Below are 26,287 nucleotides of genomic sequence, written 5' to 3'. Positions count from 1 at the left end.
CGGCGCGTGGAAAAGGGTCGCGCAACTCTTAGCTCCCTGCGGGAGCTGTATACAGGAACTCTACCGGCGGCCCAATCGCTGCGCCATCTACATTGTGCTCCGCGAGTTATGGACATTAAGGCGTGGCCTCCGCGATTTGCTGCCGGCGGCGCGCCGATTTGCTGCCGGCGGAGACCACGTCCATTTATGGTAGACTGGAAGTGTCTCTGTACGTTTTAAGTGCGAATGCACTTTATAAGCGACCCCAAACCATCCACCGCCGCCGGCGGCGGCGGCGGGGTCCGCAGTGCTCCTCTATATAAAAAAGAAACAGCATCCGGCGCCAGGTTTCAATCCGAGGACTTTGCGGCCGCAGCGCGACGCTCTACCGACCAAGCCACGGACGCGACGGTGATATCAGTGTTAGTGACGCGCCTTATATCTTTAACGCATTCAAACTACGTCGTCAGCGGCGTGCGTTGGCGACTCAGCGGCGTTATAGCGGCTTGATAACTGCGTGGTGTACACGTGATACTACAAACCCGATGGAAGAGATGGAAGAGAAGGCGGCGAGGCGGTGGGCTGCGGGGGCCGAGCGCAAGCGCCGCAAGCGGGCCGACAACCGTGCATTCGCACTTTCACATTCTCCCCTCGGGGAAATGCGGGGGAATTTTTTTTATATGCAAGCATGCATGCCAATAAACGGCACCAGCACGTTTACCCTGCCTATTGCGGAAGAAATACCGATAGCCATTGGACAGTATACACTTCCGATGCTGAAGTATACGACGTCTCTGTTAATAGTATCGTGGTTAAGTTACGCTAAACGTGTCAAGTAGTGTTGCCATGTCATCTACTTTATCTGTCAAAGACCGCACGTTTAAGGAGAAAAAAGGAAACGACATAGGGGGTATTTTCGTGTTTAGTAATGGTTGGATTTCGGTCGGTTGAATTCCCATAATTTGGTTCTTGCTTGGAACGCACGGAATATGCGTTCCGTGCGTTCCAAACAACATGTACGAGATTTTTAGACACAGAAACGGAAAACGTGTTGTGTTTTGGAACCATGCGTGACTGCAAAAAAGAATACTGCTGTGCAATGAATTCATTTATGCATCACCACGAGCATAGTCTACGTCAAAAATTCAAAGCACCAGTAACAACCCTAATGGCACCAGTAACTACTTCTACCTTTCACCTGCATTGGTGTGCGGTAACTCTTTTATTAAATGTTGCACACGCTGCGTAGGCCGAGTTTTCGTCCTGTGCACCCGCCCGCGCCAGGGAAAACGACCTTAGGCTACGCGTGCCGCGGTGCGGCGGAAATCGGCGAAACAGCCTCTTCGCAATTACGCTCTCTCCGGGCGATTGGAACGGCCGAAGCAACGGCGCGTCGCCGGTAGCCGATCGCGGAGGCCACGATTAAGGGCCCGTCGGAGAGAGCGAAGTCGGCGCTCCTGTTTATCTTGCTCCGTGGTTGTAAGACACCGCTTGCCGACGACGGCTCAAAGCCTCCAGCTCTCGCGCAAAATTCAGGGACGGCGACCCGGGTTTCGTGTCCGTCATGACGAAGCTCGCATGCGGGCGGCGAGTGACGTAATCAGGCGCGAACCAGCTGCGGAGAGAGCGTGCGCCAAGCCGACAGCGGCGGCGGCGCGGGTTAGCGACGCGGCCGTGGGCCGAGCTCGGCCAGGCGAGTCACGCAATGCGTTGCCAAGGGAACGGTGCAGCTGCGGTGAAGTGACAGTCAAATTTACCACGACAGCGAAACCGCTCGACTAGATTAGTAAAGGTTTTCTTCAAAAGCGGGAGCTTCACGTCCAAGCATTTCGGTACACCCTAAGACTGGCTAGCCTCCAACGCTGGGTGCCACCGTAACCTGTTGGAGGATTGAAAGCGTCACCCGTTTAATGCATTTTTACTGAATTTTAATGGGCGTTTTTCTCATTTAAACGACACCAATAAAACTAGGCTGGTGCAGGTAAAAAGCAGGAACACCTCAGAACAGAAAAAAATCGCAGGTGTCTGCTCAAATAGATAATGTAACAATGCAACGTAACTGTGCTGACCCGGCGGCGTATTCCCAAACCATATCCCGTAGGGGCCCAGACCGACCACACTCCTAAACAGGGGCGCCGCCAATGAGGTTAAAAAAATTGCAATTTTTTAACCTCCTTGGACGCAGCACCGTGACGTCTCTACCTATATGTGCGCGACTTCATGCGAGGTGAATTTTTTCTTTTTTCCCCTTCCCTCGTTTCGACTGCTTGGCAGGCGGCCGATGGTTTCGCTCAGTGAGCGAGGCTGGCCTGCGGCGCTGGGGAAGCTGACGCACATGTGGTAGAAGCTACCCTTTTGTACATGAGCCCCTGATCTCTCCGCGCTCTTCTTCCGCACCTGCAAGTTGACGCTGACCTCCGATCGTGTTCCTATATAAGCTCTCGACTCGGTGCTCGAAGTGCGCGCGTGCGGATGGACGCTTTCACGCGCATGTGACAATTATACACGGTCCGGAAAGCAAACACCCTCATTGAAAGCTCATTCTACAGCACACAGAAGGGTATACAATTGAGTTGGGTGCTCTTTCACTATATACACACCTCAAAACACGATTCGGTGCTGCAGGTAAGGATTACAAGAAAGGCAGCCAATTACCCATGACTACATTTACAAATTGTCCTACTCTTGCGAAATATTACAGCTGCATGAGCGTCTACATTTTGGCACTTTCATAAGCACTATTACACTGAACTTCGTTAACATTAACTTCATTGCATTATTCTTTATCAGGAACAGTGCCACTAAGCAAAACATTGACATTTTGTTAACAGCAATGGAAGGTGTGAATCGTTCTTGCAAGGGTGCTACATTGATAAGAAAGACACCAGCTCAAACGTACACGTTTTACACTCGGTCATGGATTCTGCATAATTTGCACTGCTGGTCATAACAATTTAGGGAAACAATATCGAAAATATATGCCAACCAAGGGCTAAGTAATAGTTGGATTGTACAGCAACTGAAGTACTCGAGGAGTTTGATATGTCTTCTGTACAGGGCTATTGACCACAGTCTCTTCACTGAAGCCACCAGGCCGAGTTTGATATCAGTAATCATGTGTGCTACCACTCACGCTGTTGCCAATGTCGATTAGTTATTTTTAACAATTTGTGCTTCATGCACACAGAGATTTTGCTGCATAAGATACGTTATTTATAAATAGACACTCCAGCACGATCTGAATGGCGCTGACGTCCCCCCCCCCCCCCCCCTGTAATCGTGAAGGCACACCAAATCGCTACCACTTAATTTGGCTCTGTCAATTATTCCACCGTAATCGCCACCAGCTTTTAACTCTAGGTACCGCCCCTGCGACTGAACAGCAACATGTTAGTCGGGCCCGTGACGATCCCACCGCACTAGAAGCAATTACCGAGTACGCCCTTGAAAACAGACTCTACAAATTTGTGTAGCAGCCTGGCCGACTTCCCTGTGCGGTATACAATGTGAACTGTCTGCAGCCTGCACTTTTTTCAGTGTGAAGCGCATTGTCCACAGTGTGAACTGTACATTTAAGTGTGAATTGTGCGTTTTGCTGCCACTGACTGACTTTAATGTGTTCATTTTGCGATTAGGACCCCAAGACTGCAACTGTGTTCTTCGTGCGAGTTGTGACCTTCCCCTTTTCTCCTCATCCTTTCTCCCCCAGGGCCCAATGGCCTCTCATTTAATGCAGTGTTACACTCACTCAGATACGCATATTCTTTTCGCTGGGACTAATGAGTAGTTGCCCGTGATCTTGAAGTCACGGTAGTCGCAGCAGACATAAAACTCAGTAAAAAAGTTATCTCCTTGGCGCACTATTTTTGCGGTAGTGATCTCGAAGTCCAAATAGCGGCGAAAAATTGTCACTTTTAGAGATCCACTGATGGGTATAGGTGAGCAGTTTGTGTCTGTTTTTTGCGACGCATTTTTAGCTACCACATATATATATTTCTGTAGTGTCTGGCCTTTTAATTCGAAAGCATTGTGTCACAGCTCGTGCCTCAACTGTAAGCCACACACACGCAAAAAAGTATACAAATGTATAAACAAGAAATAGCAGGAATAAAAATATCAATATTACAACACAAGTTGCCCGCCGAGCGAAACCATCGGCCGCCCGCAAAGCAGCCGAAACGAGAGGAGGGGAAAAAAAGAAAAAAATCCACCTGGCGTGAAGTCGCGCACATATAGGTAGAGACGTCACGGTGCTGCGTCCAAGGAAGTTAAAAAATTGCAATTTTTTGACCTCATTGGCTGCGCCCCTGCTTAGAGGGTGTGGTCGGCCTGGGCACCTACGGGATATGGTTTGGGAATACGCGACCCGGCGATGACATAGCGCTACTATAACTAAACGATCGTTGTAATATGTCACGTTAATGATAAGGTTATGCTTCGAAAATAGTATCATATTGTGTAAATAATAGACTATGGTGTAGTGTTGCTAGGCGACTCCAGTAATTGAGTGTTTGTTATGTGATGAGTGCGTAAGATCACAATGGAATCCTTAGTTGGCATGATTTTAAGCGCAACAAAAAAAGAACACGAACGGCGAATACAAGACAGGCGCTTATAGCGTTTAGGATAAGGGCTCATCTCCAGCACAATGTCGCTCTTATTCTGGTTCGCGAAACCGCGCAATAACTGGGCAAGGAAAAGGAACACACAGCGCCGGTCAAGTCTTCTTTCACTATACCACGCTTTGCGCTGTTTTATTCGAACCACTGATGAACCAACGTGGCCGAACACGGACGCTGGTCTTCTAATTCCTCTGCCGTAAACTGGCCTGGAGGAGCTGTTGTAACCAATGCATTGAGATGCCCTATCTCCCTGCATCCAGTGTCGCATTGGGGAATGTTACCTCGAAGCATCAGAAAACCCTTTTAGTGAGTATCGAACAGTTGAAGAGAGCTTTAAAATGAAAGAAAGCTATGAGCTCTGTGCCAGTTCACTTCTACCTACTTGGGCAAATAAACTCGTCGTCTTTCCCAATCTAAACGAAGGTAGAGAATCACTTTGCAGAATCACGTTCTACGAAGCAATGAGTTGTTCTGGATGGTGGCAATCCTGATATAAATGCCAGGACCCAAAGAATCTAAAACCTACCACGCGCCCACTATTGTGAAAAATTCTGTAAAACTGATTTACTACCTCTTGGTGTGAAACCTAACAACATAAAGGGGCCATGCAGACAAAATCACAAGTTTCGTCCATTCGAAAGATAGCCTTTTTGAATCATTACGACATCACTCCTAATGTAAACTTCACTCAAATAAGCTAAATAATTAGGAAAAAAAGGAATAGCCATGCGAGGCAATTCCGGCAACAGAACCTATGATGTCATACGCGTCAGCTCTGCGATTGGCTGAGGCCGGCAAAAGCAAACGCAAATTAGGTACAGCTTATAAGCTTGCCGAACGAGCTTTTTGGGCTTAAATTTATGGCACATTCTTTTTATAGCAGTAAGAATGGTGGGATAAACAGCGGAAGGTAAGAAAGCATACGTACACAAAGAAGTACCGATGTGAACTGCTGTTGGTACTGTTCGCACTATGCTTGCCATATCTGCACAGCACTGCGGCTCTTTGGGGTTGTCTCAGGCGACGCTGGCCGATTGGCGTAAGCGGCGGAGTGTTACGAGGCCATATTTATCGCGCGAGCACCATGCTCACGAAACGATTACTTTCTCCCTTAACAAAAAAAGCCAGGTACAAATACACTCAAAAACCAAGAAATGGCACAAAACTGCCCGCCGCGGTACGGTGGCGCCATCTAGGCGGACTAACGGTAAACAAGTCTCCGCTTCATACCAAGTTTAGCTTAGAGACCCGTTTTTATGATGTTATTGCCGACGTGGTTAAAAGCATGATTTTGCAGGAGAATCAAAATATTAACTTCAATGTATTAGTTTGGCATTGAATAAAGCATCGTTTGCTTCCGGTCAAGCGCTGGGGGCTCTATAAAACACGAAATCGTTCGAATTGAACAGACTTGTATTTTGTCTGCAAGACCCCTTTAAAGCATGTAAATTTCCACAGAAACACAGGTTGGTACAATTGAAACCAGTGACTATGTACCGTGAAGCCAATGACTACAAACGGCGAGTCTTTTTAGCCTTTGTTCTAAACAAAGTCAGGATACTGATAGTGCTTAAATCAAACATGTAGATGGCGCTAGTTGCTTGCAGAAATTTCTAGTGCTGTTCGGGAAATAAAGGGGTGTCGTGAAGGGACATTGCGGTTTTCCCCATCAGCACCTACGGTGTAAGACATGCTCTTTTCAAAAGGTTAGCGAACAGGCGCCAATTCCGAAACACCCACTTGGGAAGGCAAATGGGGGGTCCCAAACACATGCAGAAAAGTTTTCACGTTCGAAGATGTATTAAAAACTATGCACGAGGTGTCAATGAAAGGCAGATGAGCCGGATGTTATAAACAGTACTGCTACCTCGCTTCGTGCAAGGCCTCGCCTACCACCCAGTGAGTAGTACCAGAGTCCTTCAATGCTTTTCTGGTCACGAAACTCCGCCGTAACGCTATGGGAGCAGTTTGCTATGTCGCCGAAGCCGCCGCGGGGCGGCGCTGAGTGCATAGTGGGGGACAGGCGAAACCTGCGCGCTGCGTCGGCGAGGCTGCACTCCCACGGAATCCGGTAGTATCGGCGCGTTGTTTTCTGAGTTTTAAGTTACCAGTTGATGTGACGCCTTTGGTAATATTGTCCGACGACACTGGGCGGAAATGCCCAAGACTTGTTGCGTACCGGGATGCCGTTCCGGCTACAGAGGTACGAGCGAAAAGGTCTCGTTGTTTTGCTTGCCAAGTGACGCCGATAAGCGCGAGCAGTGGAAACGTGCAATACCGCGACAGGAAGCCGGCGGCTTTTATTTTGACTCGCAGCATGTCCGTGTCTGCGAAAAACATTTTGACACTGCGGACGTTGTTTGGAACGACACTTTTTCGGTGAAAGGAGATGGCGTCTCTTTGCGACGTGAGAAACCCAAGCTGCGGCCAGACGCCGTTCCAAGGCGCTTCGACTGGCTGCCGGCGTATTTGAGCAAGCCATAGAGTTAATACTAGAGCAAGCCGAAGCCGCGATCCCGTTCAACGAGGGTATACTTTCTAGCTTATTGCGGAACACAAGTTCGCTCCTTCCTTTCAGAACTTTAAGTTGCCCTTGAGTACGTGACATCGCTGCGCTGTCTGTTGTTTATGCTTTTATAGCTTATTGTGTGAAAATGTTTTCTGCTATGAACCGTATTGTTTTAGAAACACTCCATGATCATTGAGGACATGACGATATGTATTGAAATATTCCCTTCGTGGCATTATTGACTCGTTAGCTTGACAACATGTAGTGCATTTTGACCAATGTGAAGTAGTCATCTGAATAAATCAGTGGTAGAGCAGCAGCATCATGCTTATAAACAGGTGTGCATTTTTTAGAGACTTTGAAACACTGCTTCATTTCAGTAGGTCAAGCATCCCCGGTCAAGTATCTTCATAGCTATGCCTTGCGAGTATAGTCGATCATAGCAAAACGCCCTGTTAAACTGAAGCATGCAACATCGAAGTGGTAGTTGGATTTTGCTCGGAGGGTGGGACATTTCTGGGAAAGCAACGCATTCGGAAATTGGAGCTTCTCGAATGACCTTGAGTGGTTGCACAATATTGCGCGGGACGCACTTTTCCTCGTTCTGTGCCTATGTAACGTTACTCTGTTGAATGAACCAGCTAGCCCAACAGCAAGTTTTATTACCCTTTAGAAGTTCCATGAAAACGAACACAAGGTAGCTGCGAACTCGAACTTAACCTTGGTTAGAATCCTAGAGATGGGCATTTATTAATGCGACGAAAGCTTCATCGCTCGCACTTTGAAGCTTTGCTGAAGCTCTATGTAATGAGCGCACAGGAATGAGGTCAACTGTAACAAACTTAACACACGAAATTTATAGCTTTAGCTTCGGTACCGCAGCCGCGGCGATCATCGGCGGCGTAGACGGCGGATTGCATAGCGCGATCGGCGTTGCCGCGGGGGCTCACTGCGCGTATCATATTTGCGAATTTCTAAATCTGAGGCTTCGCCTGTCGCAAGCCCAACTAGATAACTTTCGCTTAAACAAAGTACAATTTTACGCTGCCTTGCACGAGATGAAAGAACTGCTGCAACAACACGTAAATTCATAACTGCTGCGGCACGACTGGCTCCATCGAAGCGTTGATATCGTGCAAAGGTAAGCGAAGAAAACTTTGACACGCGAGTGCAGCAGCCACATTGTACGCCAGGCTAAATATGAGTAATAGCAGAATATTCTATGCGATATCATCAACTGAATGATTCTGCTTGAGCTTTAGTTTCGGTATCGCAGCCGCGGCGAACACCGGCGGCGTAGACGGTCGGATTGCATATAACTCGCGCGATCAGCGTCACCGCGGGTGCTCACTGCGCGTATAATATTTGCGAATTTCTAAATCTGAGGCTTCGCCAAAGTCGCAAAACCAACGAGATAACCTTCGCTTAAACAAAGCACAATTTTACGCTGCCCTGCACGAGATGAAAGAACAGTCGCAACAACAGGTATGTACATTCATAACTGCTGCGGCACGGGCTCCATCAAAGCGTTGATATTATGCAAAGGTAAGCGAAGAAAACCTTTTCACACGCGAGTGCAGCAACCACATTGTACGTCCAGCTAAATATGAAGGATAGCAGAATATTTTATGAGCTATCAACAACTGCCTCGAACGGGTACCAGCTTCGGCAGAATGCTTGCGCGCGGGTGGCGCGGGCATCAAATGCCCCCGCGCTGACAGCGGCGACCCTAGCGGCAACTTTTGTCCCTGTATGAAACTGGAGCCGGAGTTTCGTGACCAGAAAAGCATTGAAGGACTCTGGTAGTACCCTGAAGCTTGTACGCACAACACGGCTAAACGAAGTGTGACGCTTTCTCCCAGGACATCCGCAGCACACATCTCGAAGCGAGAAAGCGCCTGATTCACGAATTGTGCGACATAATAGATGGTCATTGGCACACTCAAGAAGTTCCGCTTTGCGCAACAGAAGCCGGCTGCACCTTTCGCGGACTAGGCTTTAGAACTAGTGGCCCTGTTACTCCCACGGCCCACACCTCCGTGGAAAGCCCTTACCCGTACTGATGGAACATCATCACGGCATGTGGCATTTAAAGGGACCATGAATAGCAAATACAAGCTCCTTCTATTCGAAAGATTTGGTGTTGATTGTGCCCCCAGGACTTCTCCGGCGGCCACTGGTGAATTACAAATGCTAAGGCAAAATTTAAATTCTCCCCCTAAGTCGTGTGTTTTGTATCGTCAGTGCGTGTTCAGGGAAGATACCTGAAACGTAACTTGGTAAGGTGACTACGGCTTTTGCGAATGGCTACAGGTGTGTTTTGCTATCTTTCGTTTACTCTCCGTTTTCATAGGTGGCGACACAATACCGCGCGGAGATTGGTGTGCGTACTTGCTGTTTTTGTCCGTATGTGCACGTGACACACGTGACACACATGACACAGGCGACATGAACGATTGGGTATACTCTACAATAAAGCCACGTAAATTCCGATGTCGATGTCAGACAGGCCCCACATGCTCGATGGCACTGCAGCTTCGGCAGGCGAAGTGCGCGCCGTACACACTGGTTATTCTTTGTTTAGAGTTGGTAACATAATTATTTACCCAACCATTCTTACTTGTATCAAAATAATGTGCAGTAAATGTAAGCCCAAATAGCTCGTTTCGTAAGTTTCCAAACCCTGTTTGTAAGGGAGGAAGGCATTTACTCGGCATCTATCGTCCTTCGGCGACATTAGCAAGGAAGTGAGCAGATACGCGGCCAATTTCCTGATCCAACGCTCTCATCGCCGTGGTGGCTCGCCCAGTATTATGAGCGCCTTCACAAATTGCCGTACTAAGGCTTACAGAAAACATTTATTGCCGGTCTGCATTCGCTACAGTAGCCACCGGTACAGTGGTACCGTGTCCTCACCAACATGCTACTGGTACCATGTAAACGTCTCTCCAGTCGTGGCTCTACACGCCGCCTAGAGCATCTTCGAAGCACGCTTCTAACTTCTAACCGGTCTAATCGCAGACCGGCTTTGCGGCGATGCGCAAGAGATAACGACTCCAATGATTCCGAGCGGTTCAAGTATTGGCTCCAGGACGCTTACCAAGTGAATGGAGGCATAATTATCTCTTCCCAATCTCCCTCCCTGCAAATCCCCCACACTGAAAACTGACTTACATACTTTTTGTCCCTAACTAACACTCGAGCGAAAAACAAAAAAAAAGACCCATTTAAAGGGTGTTACAAAAGGCAAAATACCATTTTAAAAGGTGTTTCTTTTTCTAGCGTGTAAGAGTGCAAAGTATAGTATCCACCCTTCAAAAGGGTATTTCTATAATTATCTCTTCCCAATCTCCCTCCCTGCAAATCCCCCACACTGAAAACTGACTTACATACTTTTTGTCCCTAACTAACACTCGAGCGAAAAACAAAAAAAGACCCATTTAAAGGGTGTTACAAAAGGCAAAATACGATTTTAAAAGGTGTTTCTTTTTCTAGCGTGTAAGAGTGCAAAGTATAGTATCCACCCTTCAAAAGGGTATTTCTATAATTATCTCTTCCCAATCTCCCTCCCTGCATATCTCCCCATACTGAAAACTGACTTACACACTTTTTGTCCATAACTAACACTCTTACACGCGAGCAAAAAACAAAAAAAAACACCCATTTAAAGGCTGTTACAAAAGACAAAATATGATTTCAAAGAGGTTTTCTTTTTCTTGCTTGTAAGAGTGCAATGTATTGTATACACCCTTGAAAAGGGTATTTCTATAATTATCTCTTCCCAATCTCCCTCGCTGAAAACCCCTGCACACTCAAAACTGACTTACACACTTTTTGTCCATAACTAACACTCTTACACGCGGGCAAAAAGCAAAAAGAAAACACCCATTCAAAGGGTGGTACAAGAGACAAAATACGATTTTAAATGTTTTTTTTTCTAGCGTGCAAGAGTGCAATGTATAGTATACACCTTTCAAAAGGATATTTCGTTGCGTTTTATGCTAGCTTATGGGGGTGTTAGTTCTAGAAAGTGAAAATTCCCTTTAGGGGTGTATATTTTACAGTGTTCTAACCGTACTTATAGTAATAGCAGTACCCAAGCGCGACAATATACAAAAAACATGCCTCAACTCATTCGCTCATGACATGGCTATAAACACGTAACAGGTCAAATACCGTCATCAGTGCGCGCATATGCGAGGTGCCCAATAGCCGGGCACTGCGTGGACACCCCATAAAACTCGTTTATTGAATTTTTATGGTCCTTGGGCCCAGCAGCACACGTCCGTGGGCTCAAAAGCACAACGCTATTGCCACTGAGCAACCGCGGCCGGCATATTCCCTACAATCTCAACTGTCTATTGCCGTGTAAACTACTGTTATATGGCTTCGACATAGTCGCAGCAAGTCCAGTTCCTGCCGCGTCCACATATAAACAGCTCACTCCGACGGGTTCATATACACAGTCGCAGCGACCCGATTTTCTACGCGCCAGTCACTGCTCCACATAGGGGTGGATTAACAAGTGGCTGCGGCTTCAAGTAAAGCTTGCAAAACCAGTACGCAGCTAAATGAAAGGGTGGAAGTATTGTGGGATGCACCGTTTTCGGGGAAGGGCTTGAGATAAGCAGCGTCTGGGCAACCCTTTTCACATGCGGCTCGCTCGTATTTGTGGCCGTTGATGACGGATGTCGCGTGCCCGCCTGGTAGATGAAATTTGGTAGGCACTGCAAAAACACTGTAGTATTGGTTTTAAGTGCGAATGCACTTCTTAAGCGAGCCTGAAGCGTCCGCCGCCGTCCGCATAGCAACAGCTGCGGGTGCGCGCGCTCCTCGTCTTCCTTGGCAACGGGGGGTGATGGGCGCGCGATGCTTGGCCGCTGACATGGCACATACCCACGTGGGGGATTGGCCAGGAATCTCCTCGTCTTCCTTGACAACGGGGGGAGATGGGCGCGCGCTGCCTGGCCGCTGACATGGCACATACCCACGTGGGGGATTGGCCAGGAATCGGGCATGAGAAGGGCTAATGCACCCGCTTAAAGGAGTACTGACACGAAATTTCAAAGCTGAGATCCGCTCTAGCAATCACGTACAACGACAACACAAATAGGTGTCTGTGAATAAATGCATCTTTCTTTCTTTGTAGTTGTGTGTGTGTGTGTGTGATCTCTCTTTCGCGAACATTACCGAACCGCGCAAATTCAACTCGTGCATTCGCACTTTCACATTCTTCCCCTCGGGGAAATGCGGGGAATTTTTTTTAAGTATATTTACTGCTCCTCCTTCAAACCGCTGTGCGCTCTCGAGTTTATTGATCATTACTATAGTTTTCTGCATATTAATTTTCAGGCCAACGGTTATACTCTGTTTGTCCACTGCGGTAAGCATGCTTGGCAAATCGTCCCCCGAGTTAGTTAGCCAGGCAACGTCTTCAGCAAATCTTAGGTTACTCAGGTATTCTTCATTGACCCTTACTCCCACCTGTTCACAATCACATATTCTGAATACTTTTTGTAAAGATGCCGTGAATAACATTCGAGAGATTGTGTCTCCTTGTCTGACACCCTTCCTTATAGGTATTTTACTGATTTCCCCATGGAGAACGATGGTAACTGTAGACGCACCGCACCCTGATTCCGCATAGGTGGCGAGGAAGGGGAAGTGTTAAACGAATATATCTACTAAGGCCGAGTTGTGACCCTGGATCCCAACCATGAGGCAGAGATAATTAGAAGGATAAGGATGGGGTGGAGTGCATTCGGCAGGCATTCTCAGATAAAGAATGGCAGCCTACAAATGTCCCTGAGGAAGAAAGATTATGACTGCTGCATCTTACCGGTATTCACCTACGGCGCAGGAACCTGGAGGCTCACTAAGAGGGTTCAACTTAAATTGAGAACGACTCAGTGAGCAATGTAACGGAAGGTCATAGGAGCAACATTGAGGGACAAGAAAAGAGCGGAGTGGGTCAGGGAAACACGTGTTAAAAACTTATAAGTAGAAATTAAGAAGAAATGGACGTGGGCAGGGCATGTAATGCGAAGGCAAGATTACCGTTGGTCATTAAGGGTAACAGAGTGGATCTCTGGAGAAGGCAAGCGTTGCAGGGAGCGGAAGAAAGTTCGATAGGCGCATGAGATCAAGAAGTTTGCGGGGATAAATTTCTCGCAGTTAGCGCAGGACCGGGATAATTGGAGATCTACGACAGAGGCCCTTGCCCTTCAGTGGGCGTAGATAAGCTGATGATGATGACTGCCTCTTTGATGACCTCGGAAAAAGTTTGAACAGTCTCATCATCGTAGCTCACTTCGCAGCGTCTTTTTGCAGTGATAACCACAACCGCCTACATCCCGGTAACGGAACGGGATTCCTACGCGTTACTGGCTGTCTCTGTTTTGCATGAAGTATGCTACTCCCTTCAGCTTTACATCTGGATGCCCGCGGTAACACAGAAAATATCAAGCAATGCCGAGAATTACGTACTAATGCGTCGCTGATTTCTGATTGTGGGGTTTAACGCGCCGACGCAACGCAGGCGATGAGGCGCGCCGTAGTGGAGGGCTCCGGATTAATTTTGACCACCTGGGGATCTTTATCGTGCGCCGAAATCTCGTACACACGGGCGTTTTTGCTTTTCGCCTCCATCAGAAAAGCGGCCGCCGCGGCCGGGAATCAAACCCGCGACCTCGTGCTCAGCAGCGCAACGCCTTAGCCTACTAATGCGTCGCATTTTTATGCCACTTGTCTAGACTGTCACTACTTCAGAGCAAGGTTTGACGATTTGTGGCTGCGTTATTTTATTACTGCGAAGCAGTATACGTCTAACCAACCAAGAAAATTTCATTTGCGCTTCAGTAGAGAACTGCCAGGCTCCTACTGGCTACACAAAAGAACATCCCAGGCTACTACTGGCTAATGGCTACGCCCAGGCTACACAAACAAACTACTGGCACCGCCAGGGATTGAACCTGGGCTCCAAGAGAAGCCGAGCTAGAGCCCGTCGTCTTGCCGAAGCTACGCCCCCACGTGAAGACGGGGAGAAAGACGGTGGTTTGGATTGTGAGTGAATAAAGCATCGTTTGCTTCCGTAAAACCTCTTGGGGCACTAAAAACACGAAACCTTTCGAATAAAACAAACTTGTATTTTTCTGCATGGTCCCTTTAGGCAGCCTTCATGAAAACAGTAGTTTCAGGCTGGTAACAGAACGGGATTTCTACACGTTTCTTGCTGTCTCTGTTCTTTATCAAGTATGCTATTCCCTTCATCTGTACATCTGCATGCCCGCGGTAACACGGAAAGTATCAAGAAATTCCGAGAATTATGTACTAATGCATGGCCAATCTAGAGGTTGTCCGGAGGAGGGATCTTTTTGGAGGGGACGCATGAAACAAGAGTGAGGGCAAGGCAGTGAGAGAAATGACACCATAGCTGGGCGTGCCACCCCCTCCTCAGAATTCTAAAGACGCTCCTCTCCGTTTTGTTTCTGCCGACGCTGCTGCTTTCGGGACCCCGCCACCGCGAATCCCAGGAAACGGCTGCCAGAGTTTCTGATTTCACTCTTTGTAGAGACACGTGTGGGAATTGAAGTGGCGCCGCACGGGTAATCGTTGTGGGTGTTGCTTACAGCTTCGTAGTCCAACCATCGTCACGGCGTAGATTGCAGCCAATTTTAGGGCGCAGCCCTTTGTCGCCTGTCTCTGGGCTGAGCCGCAGTCGCGGTCGTCGTGACCGAGCAAGCGATGGGAAGACCAATGATTGAAAGAAAAAGCGAACGATGGGAAGACCGACGAGTGAAATAAAGCAAAGGAGAAGAGTGTCGCGGAACTGGGAAGGGCGGACGGTTCACTGTAGCAGCGCGAGTCAGCGCTCTCCGAAAGTGTGCGCGCGGGAAGGAGGGGAGGAAGCAGTATGCTGTGCCCGCACGAGGCACTCGACGGTGGACACTTGGCGAAAACGTGAGGGGGCCGTGCGTGTGACTATGATGTGCGTTCGCTTAAGACCCAGTTCGCAGTCCCTTACTGAGGCGCACTTCGCACCGCCCAGACCGAGCTCATCGTCACTGCCGTCGAGAGAACACACGAGTGAGAGCTGCCCAAGCGCACTGCTTCTGCGCCCCAACATCGCATTAGGGAGTGTCGTATTTGCTAGCCATTTTTTCTGAAGCGCGAACGTACTGAATGGAACTGAGCAGTTGATTATATTGAGTGTTCGACCGCCCTTACGTTTTTGTTTAGGGTTGGGGGTCGGGGAGGTTTCTTGGAGTTAACGCAGCCTTTAGAGACAATGAAGTGTTCTCTTTTGAGCTTGTTTGGCTGTATGGAGTCTTTAGGTTTTTCTTTTGTCATGTCTCGTGTGTGTGTGGGGGGTGGGGATGTTTGAGGCATATGTGGAGTGTCTTTTTTTTTCTTCAAAGGTTTGAATGTAAGTGCTGCGTGGTAGGTCTGGTCCATCTTTAAATATGGTTTTAAGCAAGCCTATGCGCATTGCCACGTTTAATGTGAGGGGTCTTGCTGATCGGAGGCGCCTACTAGAAGAAGAAAATATCGACATCATGGCCTTGCAGCAAACCAAGGTTGAGGGGGAGGACGAGACCTACTGTATGGTGCGGCCCTTTGCTTCGCGCTACGACGTTCGCGTCTCACACGCCGTGCGATTCTCATGGGGTTGAGCGCTGTTAAGACGGCGTTGCCTAGCGGTGACCCTATATACCGTCATCGCATAGGAATCGGCGCGGTTTGTTGTTTGTGAATTTCAGTTCTGATAACATGACTGACATGCCATTTGTGTTTATGGTCCAGCAAAAGCAGCTGAAAGGAAATTTTTTTTTCGAAGATTTAAAAACGTGGTGTAATAACAGAGCGTCTCTTGGTGTCACTAGGCGACTACAATTGTGTGTGTTCCGCGAGGGATTAAAGTAGCCTGGCATTTTTAGAGATGCGAGTACGGCGGTTTTAAACGAGATAGTCGCCGACTTCGCCCTGGCAGATGTAGGTGATAGAATGAGCATTGCTGGCACAGTTGGCTATACGTACTTTCAGGGTTGCAGTCACGCGCGTCTCGACCGAGTGCATCTGTCGTTAGATCTTGTTGCTGCATTCGACGATTATCAAGTGATTTCTGTTTCTTTCAGCGATCACTGCCTTGTGTTCGTAACACTTGGGACGGAGGGAAAACGTCAAAATGCCTGTTCTTTGTGTCTCTGGAAGATAAATAACAAACTGCTGCAAAATTAAGTCTTCTTTGGCATGGTCAACGCATGCGCACAAGAGATCTTTTGTACTGGAGGTGACATGAACCAGGTTTTTAAATGGGAAAGTTTTAAATAGCAAGTTCAAATGAAAGCACTGGAAAGATGAGGTGTCATGAAAAATAAGGCGATAGGACGAGAAGCCTTGCTTCGCAGTAGCCTGGATGTGCTTATAAAAAGAAGAATGCAAGTCGCCTGGTATGTTTGAAGGTGACACTAGAACGCTCAAAGCGCAGCTCGAGGTAATCCACAAGGAACGACAACCACGGAGCGCTGGTCCGGGCGAGAGCGGAACGTTTTCTGTTAGGTACAGCACCGACCAAAAGAGCTTTCAGTTCTGGAAAAAAGTATGCCCACAGAGACGCTATAGTCGAAATAGAAAATGCAGGGGTCTTGTATAACGACCACGCAAACATTGAAAAAGCTTTCTGTAGCTATTACGGGAAGTTTTCCCGTCATGACGTAGAAAGAAAGACATTTAAAGAATTTATGCGCTTGCTGCCCTGTTTGGACAAAAACTCTTCCGTGTACCCAGAAATGGATATTACTGTTTTGGTAAAGCAAGAGGTACGGGGATCGATACCCCGCACCTGTACCACTTGTAAGACAAAAGCAGACTGGAGCAAGGGAACGGTAATTCTAAGGCACGCCGCTTTACTTAGCTCGCAGGGAACCCGGTGACTCCGCAGAACGAGGCCCGACGATGATGATTGTCCGCAAATGATGATTATAATGGGTATGTGCAGGTGAAAGACTGTCCAACTAGCGAACAGAAATTAATTTAGTCCATGAGTCCTCTTATGAACCAAGACACCAATAAACACTCACAGTATAAACAAGTTGAGGCCAGGCAAGACGCCGGGCCCTGATGTTCTGAGCGCAGTCGTCTATAAAATGTTTAAAGATGATTTTAGCCCAGTGTTATGAAAGGTATTCACCGAGTCTTATCACCATGCGACACTTCCGCCTTCCTTTCGGGTATCCCACACTGTGCTCATTCCGAAATCGGAGGACGAGGCTAGGATGAAGTAAATTTCAGGTTATCGCCAAATTAGTGTACGTAATATATACTATAAGATTTTAATAATTCTGCTTGCCAGGCGAATGCAGACTGTCACAAAGGACATTGTGGGACCGCACCAGACACGCCGTATAAAAGGGCAGTCAATGGTCACTAACATTCACACGCCCGAAGTACTCGAGTGTTCTGACAGCCTGAAAGGTGCCGTAGCAATGCTCCAGATACTACTGGAGAAAGCGTTTGACCAGGTGTCACAAGAACTTTTTCCGGAAGTGTTAGCACACGTCAACGTTGGTGCTGTTATTCTCAAGGGTGTATTCGCATGGCCTATAGAGGGTGCTACACAAATGTAGCCGTTAATAACAGGCTGAGTAAATCCATTCAAGTGCAACGAGGCGTGTGTCAAGGATGCCCTTTGTCTCCTTTGCTTTTTTGTGTATATATTGAAGCGTTCTGTGTGAGTATAGTTCGGAGTGAAAGCGTCAGTGAATTTCGCCTGGAGTCATGCGAGGTGCGGATTTCCGCGTACGCTGATGATATAGCGCTTTTTGCGTTGATAGGAGTAGCATAAGCATTGCTTAATCACCCTCAAGTTGTTTTGCAATTATGGTGCCAGTGGCATTAATTGGCATAAATGATTGAATTTTTTGCCATGGCCACTGGGACAAGGCTCCGGATGTGCTCGAGTGTCTAATCTTGCAGACGACGCCAGCGAACTGCCTAGGAGTGCTTTTAGAAAATTATGCCTATAGTGACCCTTATTGGTGCAGGCACGCTGTCGAACTGCGCGAAAAGACCGAAAAATAAAAAAGGCACTGGTCTTTCAATGTTTGCGAGAGCCTCAGTGTGCAATGTGTTTTTTATGAGTAAACTATGGTATGTTCTACAGGTATTGCACTATTCGCGTGAGAACATACAGGCACTCCACCGTGTTTTTTGAGTGTGTTTTGAAGATGACTAGAGAAAAAACTTGCCTCGCGAACCTGTTTTAGCACATGCGCTGTTGGGACTCCGGCTGGTCTAATCCCACCACTCCCATCTGTTGTTGCGACTCCGGGGGGCCTAATCCCACCGCTCACACCAGTTGTTGTGACTTGCGCGGTCAGATCCCACCCCGTTCACAAGTTGTTGCGATTCCGGGGTTCGGGAATCTATCTTCGTAGCGTAACTGGTGACCGGATACGTTGATCAAGACACCGATGCTTGCTGATGAAGGAGAAAAAACTTTATATACGTATTTACATAAGCAGTACAAGTTTGGGTGCTGTGCTTGAACAGCAACTGCAACTGAAGCAACCCCAGGAGCGACTCCAAGGGCAGCACTTGGCGGCTCGCAACACCGCCTTTTTGTTCAAGCAAAAGTCCCTAGAGTTTGCTAGGGAATTACACTCCCAAATGTCTGGTCCAATCACTGACCCACAATCTCACGCACGTCAGCACCACCATTGCCCGAAGCCGTTCTGGTTTCTTTCCCACGCGACCACGAGGGAAAGATTGCGATGGCGGAGCTGGTACGGGAAGACCTTCCTCTTCAGTACGAGGCGCGCATGGGTGCTTGATTGATGCTCCTCGCCGATGACCGATTTTACGGCCCGCACATTCAAAGTGGTCTCTGCTGTTTCATCAGAATCGCCCGGGCGGGGATGGCTCAGGAAGTCGCGGGCCCGGACACGCCTGCTCGTTTCCGCTGAAGTCACTCAGAGGGGAAGGGACGCGGATCGCACAGGGTTGATGAACCTCTGTATTCAATGCGGATGGACACGTGGCATGATCCGATACCGACGAACGCGCTAATCAGCGTCGAGGTCCGTGCTTGGGTGCGCCGGGTCCGCAATCCGGTCATAACAGCGCCTCGGAGGCCTTTCGCTCTCGCAATTGCTTTTGCGGCAGGTGGTCAATCGTTTTTTGTCACTGCGTGACCTACAGGAACCTTTCTTTCGCACTGCTTCTCAGACGAAGCTAGCTAGGTCACTGCCTGACTTTATTGTTTCAACTACGTGTTTTTCAGTTGGCGCACCCAGGTGTGATTTCCGTGAAGTGTTTCTGCAAGTCAAGTACCATGTACTTGCAGACTGTACCATGAACTTGCAGATATTGTATTACCTCGGCCATTGTACAGATCAATGTACCGCGCAGGGCCAGGAGAGGATGTGCATAAGTGTGCCAAAATAATTGCGACACCACCATGGGTGAAGACATTTTTCTTCAAACTTCACACTGACGTGCTGCCCGCAAAGACGTGGAAGAACGAGAAGGGTTTGTACCTTCCATGGGGCGTTCTGTGTTGCCCATGCAAAAAACCCGAGTCAATCGAACATGTGTTTTTAGAGCGTTGGGATGGGGTCTTCATCTGGGACGTGCTTCAGCGCACATTAAAGAAATATCTCCCTCTAGACGCACGCAGAATCAGGTTCTTACCCATGGAAAGTCGTGACGGTGTACCGTACGACGTCTTCATGGTTCTGGCTCTGCACGGCTTTTAGAAGTCGCCTATGGCCATACGCTATCGGGATGTTGATGTCAAACGCCCTAAGGAGTATTCTTCTTAGCCCATTCGGTTGTATATTGAATTATGGAGGGCTCATCCTGAGCCTCCACAATGGTTGTCTGTGATGAAGACATTAACAAGCATGAAACAATTTTAGCCACCTATGTGCTACTCTAGTGTCGGCTAGCAGTTTTTGTCAATGTAGCGTTTTGTTGTGGGTGTTTGTATTGTCGAAGTCAGGCAATAAAGAAAAAAAAAGGGCGTAGATTAGTCATTGAGACGACGGGCTCTCGCTCCGTTTGTCTATTCGGGCCGAGGCTCGATCCTTAGTGGGACAAGTAGTTTGTGTAACCTGGGTGTATGGAGTAGCCAGCAGTAGCCTGGGATGTTTCATTGTATAGTCGATTGATTGATTGATTGATTGATTGATTGAAGGGTTTAACGCGCCGACGCAACGCAGGCGATGAGGCGTGCCGTAGTGGAGGGCTCCGGATTAATTTTGACCACCTGGTGATCTTTAACGTGCGCCGAAATCTCGTACACACGGGCGTTTTTGCTTTTCGCCTCCATCAGAAAAGCGGCCGCCGCGGCCGGAAATCGCGACGTCGTGCTCAGCAGCGCAACGCCTTAGCCACTGAGCCACCGCGGCGGGTCTTCATTGTATATTCAGTAGGAGCCTGAGAGTTTTGTGCTGACGCAGAGACGAGAATTTTCTTGGCAGGTTAGAGGTATACTGCTTCGCAGTAAAAGTTCTTCGACAACGCCTCCATTTAATACAAAATACAAATAGTACAAATATTACAAATACAAATACAAATAGTATATAAATATTACAAATAGTACAAATACAAATACAAAATACAAATAATACAAAAAGTAGCATTCTTACATTTAGGCGTCCCAAATCCTCCGCTGGTCCAATTCCAGAAAGCATGAGAAGCTGCGGCGATCCGATGGCGCCGGCAGACAGTATAACTTCCCGCGTGGCCGTTACGTTTAGAATCTTTTTGTTGTGCTGATATTGAACCCCGATGGCGGTTTTGTTTTCGATTAAGATCTAGAAAAGAAAATGATTCATAGAATGAGCGACAAAAATAAACACATTCTCCTGTCAGTGAAGCGGTACTCGAAGGAGAAAACTACCCCACTTCGTAAAAAATATGCACCCATACTTTTAAATCTCATGTATATTCTATAGTTGCTGTTCAAGTGGAAGGGAAGCTTTAAAAACTCAACAATGAGGAGACATCTTACTTTTGTCACATGTGAGTGAAGGGATATGTGGAGATTTACTCTGCACCGAACATCGTCAGTGATGAATGCTCGACTCGAGCTCCAGCGTTCTCCGTCCTTTGCGTTCCTCTGCACTCTCGAAAAGCCTAAAAAGAACAAAGAGTAAGTTTAAAACGTACTTTTAAATACAGGAGCTCACATTTTAGAGGCATTTTATCTTGTGAAGCGGGCCGTTGACCACTTGTAGTTATAGAATGACATTCCAAAACCCAGTTTTTTTGTCTCAAGAGCTGACATTTTTTTTTAAGGGTGATGAAACATGGTGCATTTGTACAAGGTTGCGCTTCTAAGCTTAAGTCCAATTCTGGAACTGGTATCCGTATGTACTGGAATAATTACAACAGAAAAACACTAAAGTCGTTGTTTGCGTGATATGAAAGGGAGGTTAGAGAACCTACTGTAATATATGCTACCCTTTGACACTGTAAAAGAGCTTAAAAATGGAGATTTAATATCATATACAATTGCTTTCAACTGCTTCGAGGAACCCGGTGAGGTTGCTCACTGGCTACGCTTTCGCGCTGCTAACCACGAGCACGTGGGTGGAATTGTGGACAGTGGCGGCCATTTATCTCTGAGGTAAAAAACAAAAAATGATTGTGGGTCGATATTTCGGCATGAGAGAGCCTGTCTTCAGGACATTCAGTCGCATCACCTACCTAGAAAGGCTGTTTCAAAGTAACATTGCATAACTTAAGAAAACCTAAACTCAACGTAACCTAACCTTAACGAAATCCAAAACTAAATTAAGCCTTACATGCCTAACCTGACAGACCCTAACCCGGCTTTTTACTGTGACCTGGAAAAACACACTTTATTTCGGCACAAGTTAAAAATACTCACGTGGTCTAAGCTAAGTAATATCGTACTTTTAGGCGTGATAAATGACTAGGTTCAGCTTCGGTGAGAAAACAGTAAAAGTATTAAAAGGAAAAATAATTTTCTTGGAGCCAAACAGTGAGGCTTGCAAAATGCTTGTTTTTGTTTTGCAACATACAGACTTTTTTTGTTCCTTTCTTGTTTTATGACGTTCTGTAGAGTGTCATCCGATATAAAAACCAATGGGAGCTACTTCTGCTCTTTCTCGGCGATGCCACTTCCTTACATATGGTGAGATATTCTGACATACTGAGAGCCGGTAGAAACTTTAAGTAATTGAAACGCAAGTATTAAAATTTCGTATACTGCTAACAAATTCACTCGCAAACGTGAGACGTTGCAGCCCAGGTGTGTGCTTCAGAATTTTTTGTTAGGCCAACTGATAAACTGGAATTTTTTTTTTGTCTCAGGTTTCATGAACGCGTGTCATATAGGGTATTAGGTGCGGAAAAAATAGTCTCGCACCAAGTAAACATTGGTCAGGTTTAACACTTGTACGCCTAGCTATCAGGAGCAGAAGTGCTGCTTCGGTTGGTTTTGCAAAGACTATTCGCACGCTTTATGAACTACGTGCCATGGCAATCATTATAATGTGTGTGTTTTTAATGCTGACCAAGACGGTTTATGGTCCGTGAGTAGATAGAAAATGGGAGTTCGGCTAATACATAACTTTGGCTACACACATGTAGGAATCAGTTGTGCGCACGCACGCATTCATAGCGAGCCAGCGCGCCATAAATGGCGACACTAAAGAACCACGCGCTCTTAAACTCTCGCCTATTCACGTTGTGCCAAATCGACGAAGCTATGAGAGAGTGCAGTGGCGTCGCCTGTCCGCCTTGGATCATGTGGCGTGACATCACACCTGCGACACTTGCGCCACAGCTGGTGAAGGTCATTGTAACGCTGAAAATGACCTTGCGAGACAGTTTAGTAGAGCTTTTTCTGAAACAAAGACGTTTATGAACCCGTATGGGTGCCATATCCATCAAGGCGGAAATTTGGGCGAGTCGGAATACGTTCATTTTGTACAGAGCAAAAAGAACGGAACGCGGGTACGGAATAGACACCACAAACGCTGTCTCTCGACTAATCTTTATTGGGGAGATACACACAAGCAAGCCAACTCACCGACGCTATGCATGCGTAACGCAACACAAATGCTAAAAAACCACAATCAAAATTAGGACTCAGCTTATAACCTTTGCGCGCACCAGAAAACACCGCTCGTGATACCGTTCGTCATTTATCGCGCACCAACAGCATGAATTTATTTCACTTTTTTTTTGCGTCATGAAATTGACGGGTGGCTTACGCGGCAATCGTCATTTCTTGCTACGTGGAATGCTTCAATTTTTTCTCCAGTAAGCTGTTTTCTTTGTCTTGCGGTTACTGCGGTGTCTTTCAACCTAGGCGCACGCCAACATTCTGTGCAATACAGTGATAGGTGTGACTCCACACCCTTTCCCTGCGCCCACTCATGTTCTTTTAACCTCACGTTCAGGCATCGACTCGTCTGGTCTATCTACTCGCGGCCACACGAAACAGGGAGGTTGTAGACGATCTCTGTTGCACACAAAACAAAAGGGGCGGCGTGTTTCACGCCGCATCCATTCGCTTTTTTTTCATCTGCGCCCTGTTTGCGAATGCCGGGCCGATGCTACCTAATTTCTTGTTTCAGAAAAGACCCCGCACACCTAATCTCTTGATGACACATTTTTAAGCTCAGTGACAAGCGATGCATGTGCGGTATAATGGCCGGTCGTTTTTCCCGTGTTTTTTCATCGATTACTTTGTCTTGTTTACATATTTTTACTTTGCGTAGGCCTTTTTGCCATCCACTGCACACGACAGGCTCAAGGTAGGCAGCCGCTCGCAGCCTTCGCATTTGCTCAGGCCTGGTGTCTTGATTGCCGTGGTGACACGACTTCGACACAACGGCATTAATGCTTGGCGTAGCAATACCGTCTTTTATCAACCTGGAGTACCCTGAGTGGTAGCTCAGCAAAGGCTCCTCTGACCTCGGTTTGTACCGCTAACACACATGGTCCGGCGTAATTGTCAACCGAAGATCTAAAAAACTGGAATCATTTCCCTTCAGGAACTTCCAGGGTGAAGCTTAGTCCGCAGCTCTTCTGTCTGAAAATGTTTAACGCGTCAACTATGTGCCTCTCGTAGTTCCCGCCTTCAATAAAAACTAGAAAATCGTCCACGCATCGGAACTCTTTTTTGGCTATGCCTTCTAGGCCGACCATACCTAAAAAAATATTGCTCAAGGCACGGCAACTCACAAACCAACACACACCCCATCCTTCTGAACAAGACATGACCATTTCCGACCAATAACAGTGGAGTCCAGTTAGAAGGCAACAATCTACAGATTGATTGATTGATTGCGGGGTTTAACGCGCCGACGCAACGCAGGCGATGAGGGGCGCAGTAGTGGAGGGCTCCGGATTAATTTTGACCACCTGGGGATCTTTAACGTGCGCCGAAATGTCGTACACACGGGCGTTTTTGCTTTTCGCCTCCATCAGAAAAGCGGCCGCCGAGGCCGGGAATCGAACCCGCGACCTCGTGCTCAGCAGCGCAACGCCTTAGCCACTGAGCCACCGCGGCTTTTTTTCTTTATTGCCGAAAACGACAAAACAAATACAACAATACCAGCCACAATGACTGATAAAACAAGAAAGGACAGAAGGAAAAAAGGGGGGACTGCATCGCTTTGAGCGAGCAGTTAAAAGAAATGTACTTTCATGACAGCCAAGTCATTAGAGACAATATTTCTTCATCATAGCCTGCTCTGTGGAACACCTCGCGTAATTTACATATGCTTTCTACAAAATAACAACATACAGATCGAGCATTTACATCTGCATTACGTACATCCATACGGCTCCTCCATATAGCATGTAGGCCCAGGAGGAAGAACAGGTCGTAGGGCAAAACATCTGGACCTATAGCGAGGTATAGAATTCCATGGGGTGTCAAAGGCAGTTCTTTTTTTAAAGTGTGCTGCAGGACATCCCAAAAAAAAAACTGCGTCCCAGCAGTCCAGGAATACGTGTTCAATACTCTCTGGTTTCCTGCAGAGCGAACAGTCCGCACCCCACGGCAAGAAGAGCTCCTTGGCCGCCATCCACGTCATAACCGTAAGTGTTTCTGTGTGCATCTTAAAGAAGAAAGTCTTAATTCCCCCCGGCACTGGCATTTTCTTAACTCTCTTCAAGACATCCTGACCTGGGCCAGCATTGTAAATAGAGCGATACAAGGGTTCGGGAAATAAACTTTCGATCAAATCCCCCATCAATTTTTTACGTGTCACGGAAGAAAGAAAATCACGCGAGGAGCGTGCCGTGAGAAACTGATAAGAAAAAACCACTTCCTTCAAAAAACGACTGACGCTGTAACGAGTCACAACAGCAGAAGTAACCAGAAAGTCAGGCAAAGCATCACCCAAAGCAAACTGCATAAAAGTTCGCAGGAAAGGGTTAGACTGGTCCCGCAAAACAAAAAAACGCGACACAACCTGTCTTAAAAAGAGATGGGGCAAAGCTAGCCCACCCCCTTTGAGCTTTCTAAAAAGATTACTACGATTAGTTCTTTCGAACGTTCTTTCAGCGCGCTCAGCGAATGGACGTGCGGATGGCTGGCTCCGCGCCAGGCGTTTCAGCGGCCATGTCCGGCCGCGGGGAACGGTTTCCCTCTGCGCCTTCGGGCTACAGGTTTTTGCTGCCGACGATATCGTCGGAAGACTCGATGAAAGCTTTTTTAATGCTTCACTGTGACCTTGGTGGGAGACCATACCGGATTGAGCACTTTCGCACGCCTTTACAAGAAATGGGCTTGCTCAAGGACATCGCGGGAATACGGCCCTTTCAAATGGGCCATGTCTGGCTGATAAAGCTGAAGACACCGGAGGCACGCCAACGGCTGGTGGACGCGGGAGGACTGAAAGTGAAGGGGCGTTACTGCGCCGTCACAGACGCCATTCAACAAGAAGTTACCATCAAGCTACACTGGGTACCCTTTCACGTTCCGGATGCCTCGATACGCAGGGTCACAGAGTTTGGTGAAGTGAAGGACGTTCGCCAAGACGCATGGGGGGCAGCCGGCTTTGAGACTGCGGAGTCGACGACACGCCTCGTCCGCATGACTCTGCGTGAGGACCTCACCACCGACGATTTGCCCCACCTGTTCAAGTTCTACGGAGCCTCCGTTCTTGTCGTCGTGCCGGGTCGTGCG

At 47.6% G+C, this 26,287-nt stretch overlaps 1 protein-coding gene across 2 annotated transcripts in view; it reads right to left on the bottom strand.

Annotated features, from left to right (window-relative positions):
* The window catches only part of LOC144169090 (alcohol dehydrogenase [acceptor]-like), a 265,828-nt gene that overhangs the window by 59,408 nt on the left and 180,133 nt on the right, over positions 1 to 26,287 (bottom strand). For both annotated transcript variants that reach the window (XM_077698098.1, XM_077698097.1), the window contains exons 5-6: positions 21,125 to 21,249; positions 20,760 to 20,927 (exon numbers count right to left, since the gene is read on the bottom strand). In XM_077698098.1, the coding sequence (XP_077554224.1) occupies positions 20,760 to 20,927; positions 21,125 to 21,249 (293 nt within the window). The remainder of the gene's footprint in view (positions 1 to 20,759; positions 20,928 to 21,124; positions 21,250 to 26,287) is intronic.

Source organism: Haemaphysalis longicornis, unplaced genomic scaffold, assembly GCF_048455015.1.
Source record: "Haemaphysalis longicornis isolate Haplotype H1 unplaced genomic scaffold, Haemaphysalis longicornis Haplotype H1 scaffold_2, whole genome shotgun sequence".
NCBI lineage: Eukaryota > Metazoa > Arthropoda > Arachnida > Ixodida > Ixodidae > Haemaphysalis > Haemaphysalis longicornis.
This window is presented reverse-complemented; position numbering and strand designations above follow the sequence as displayed.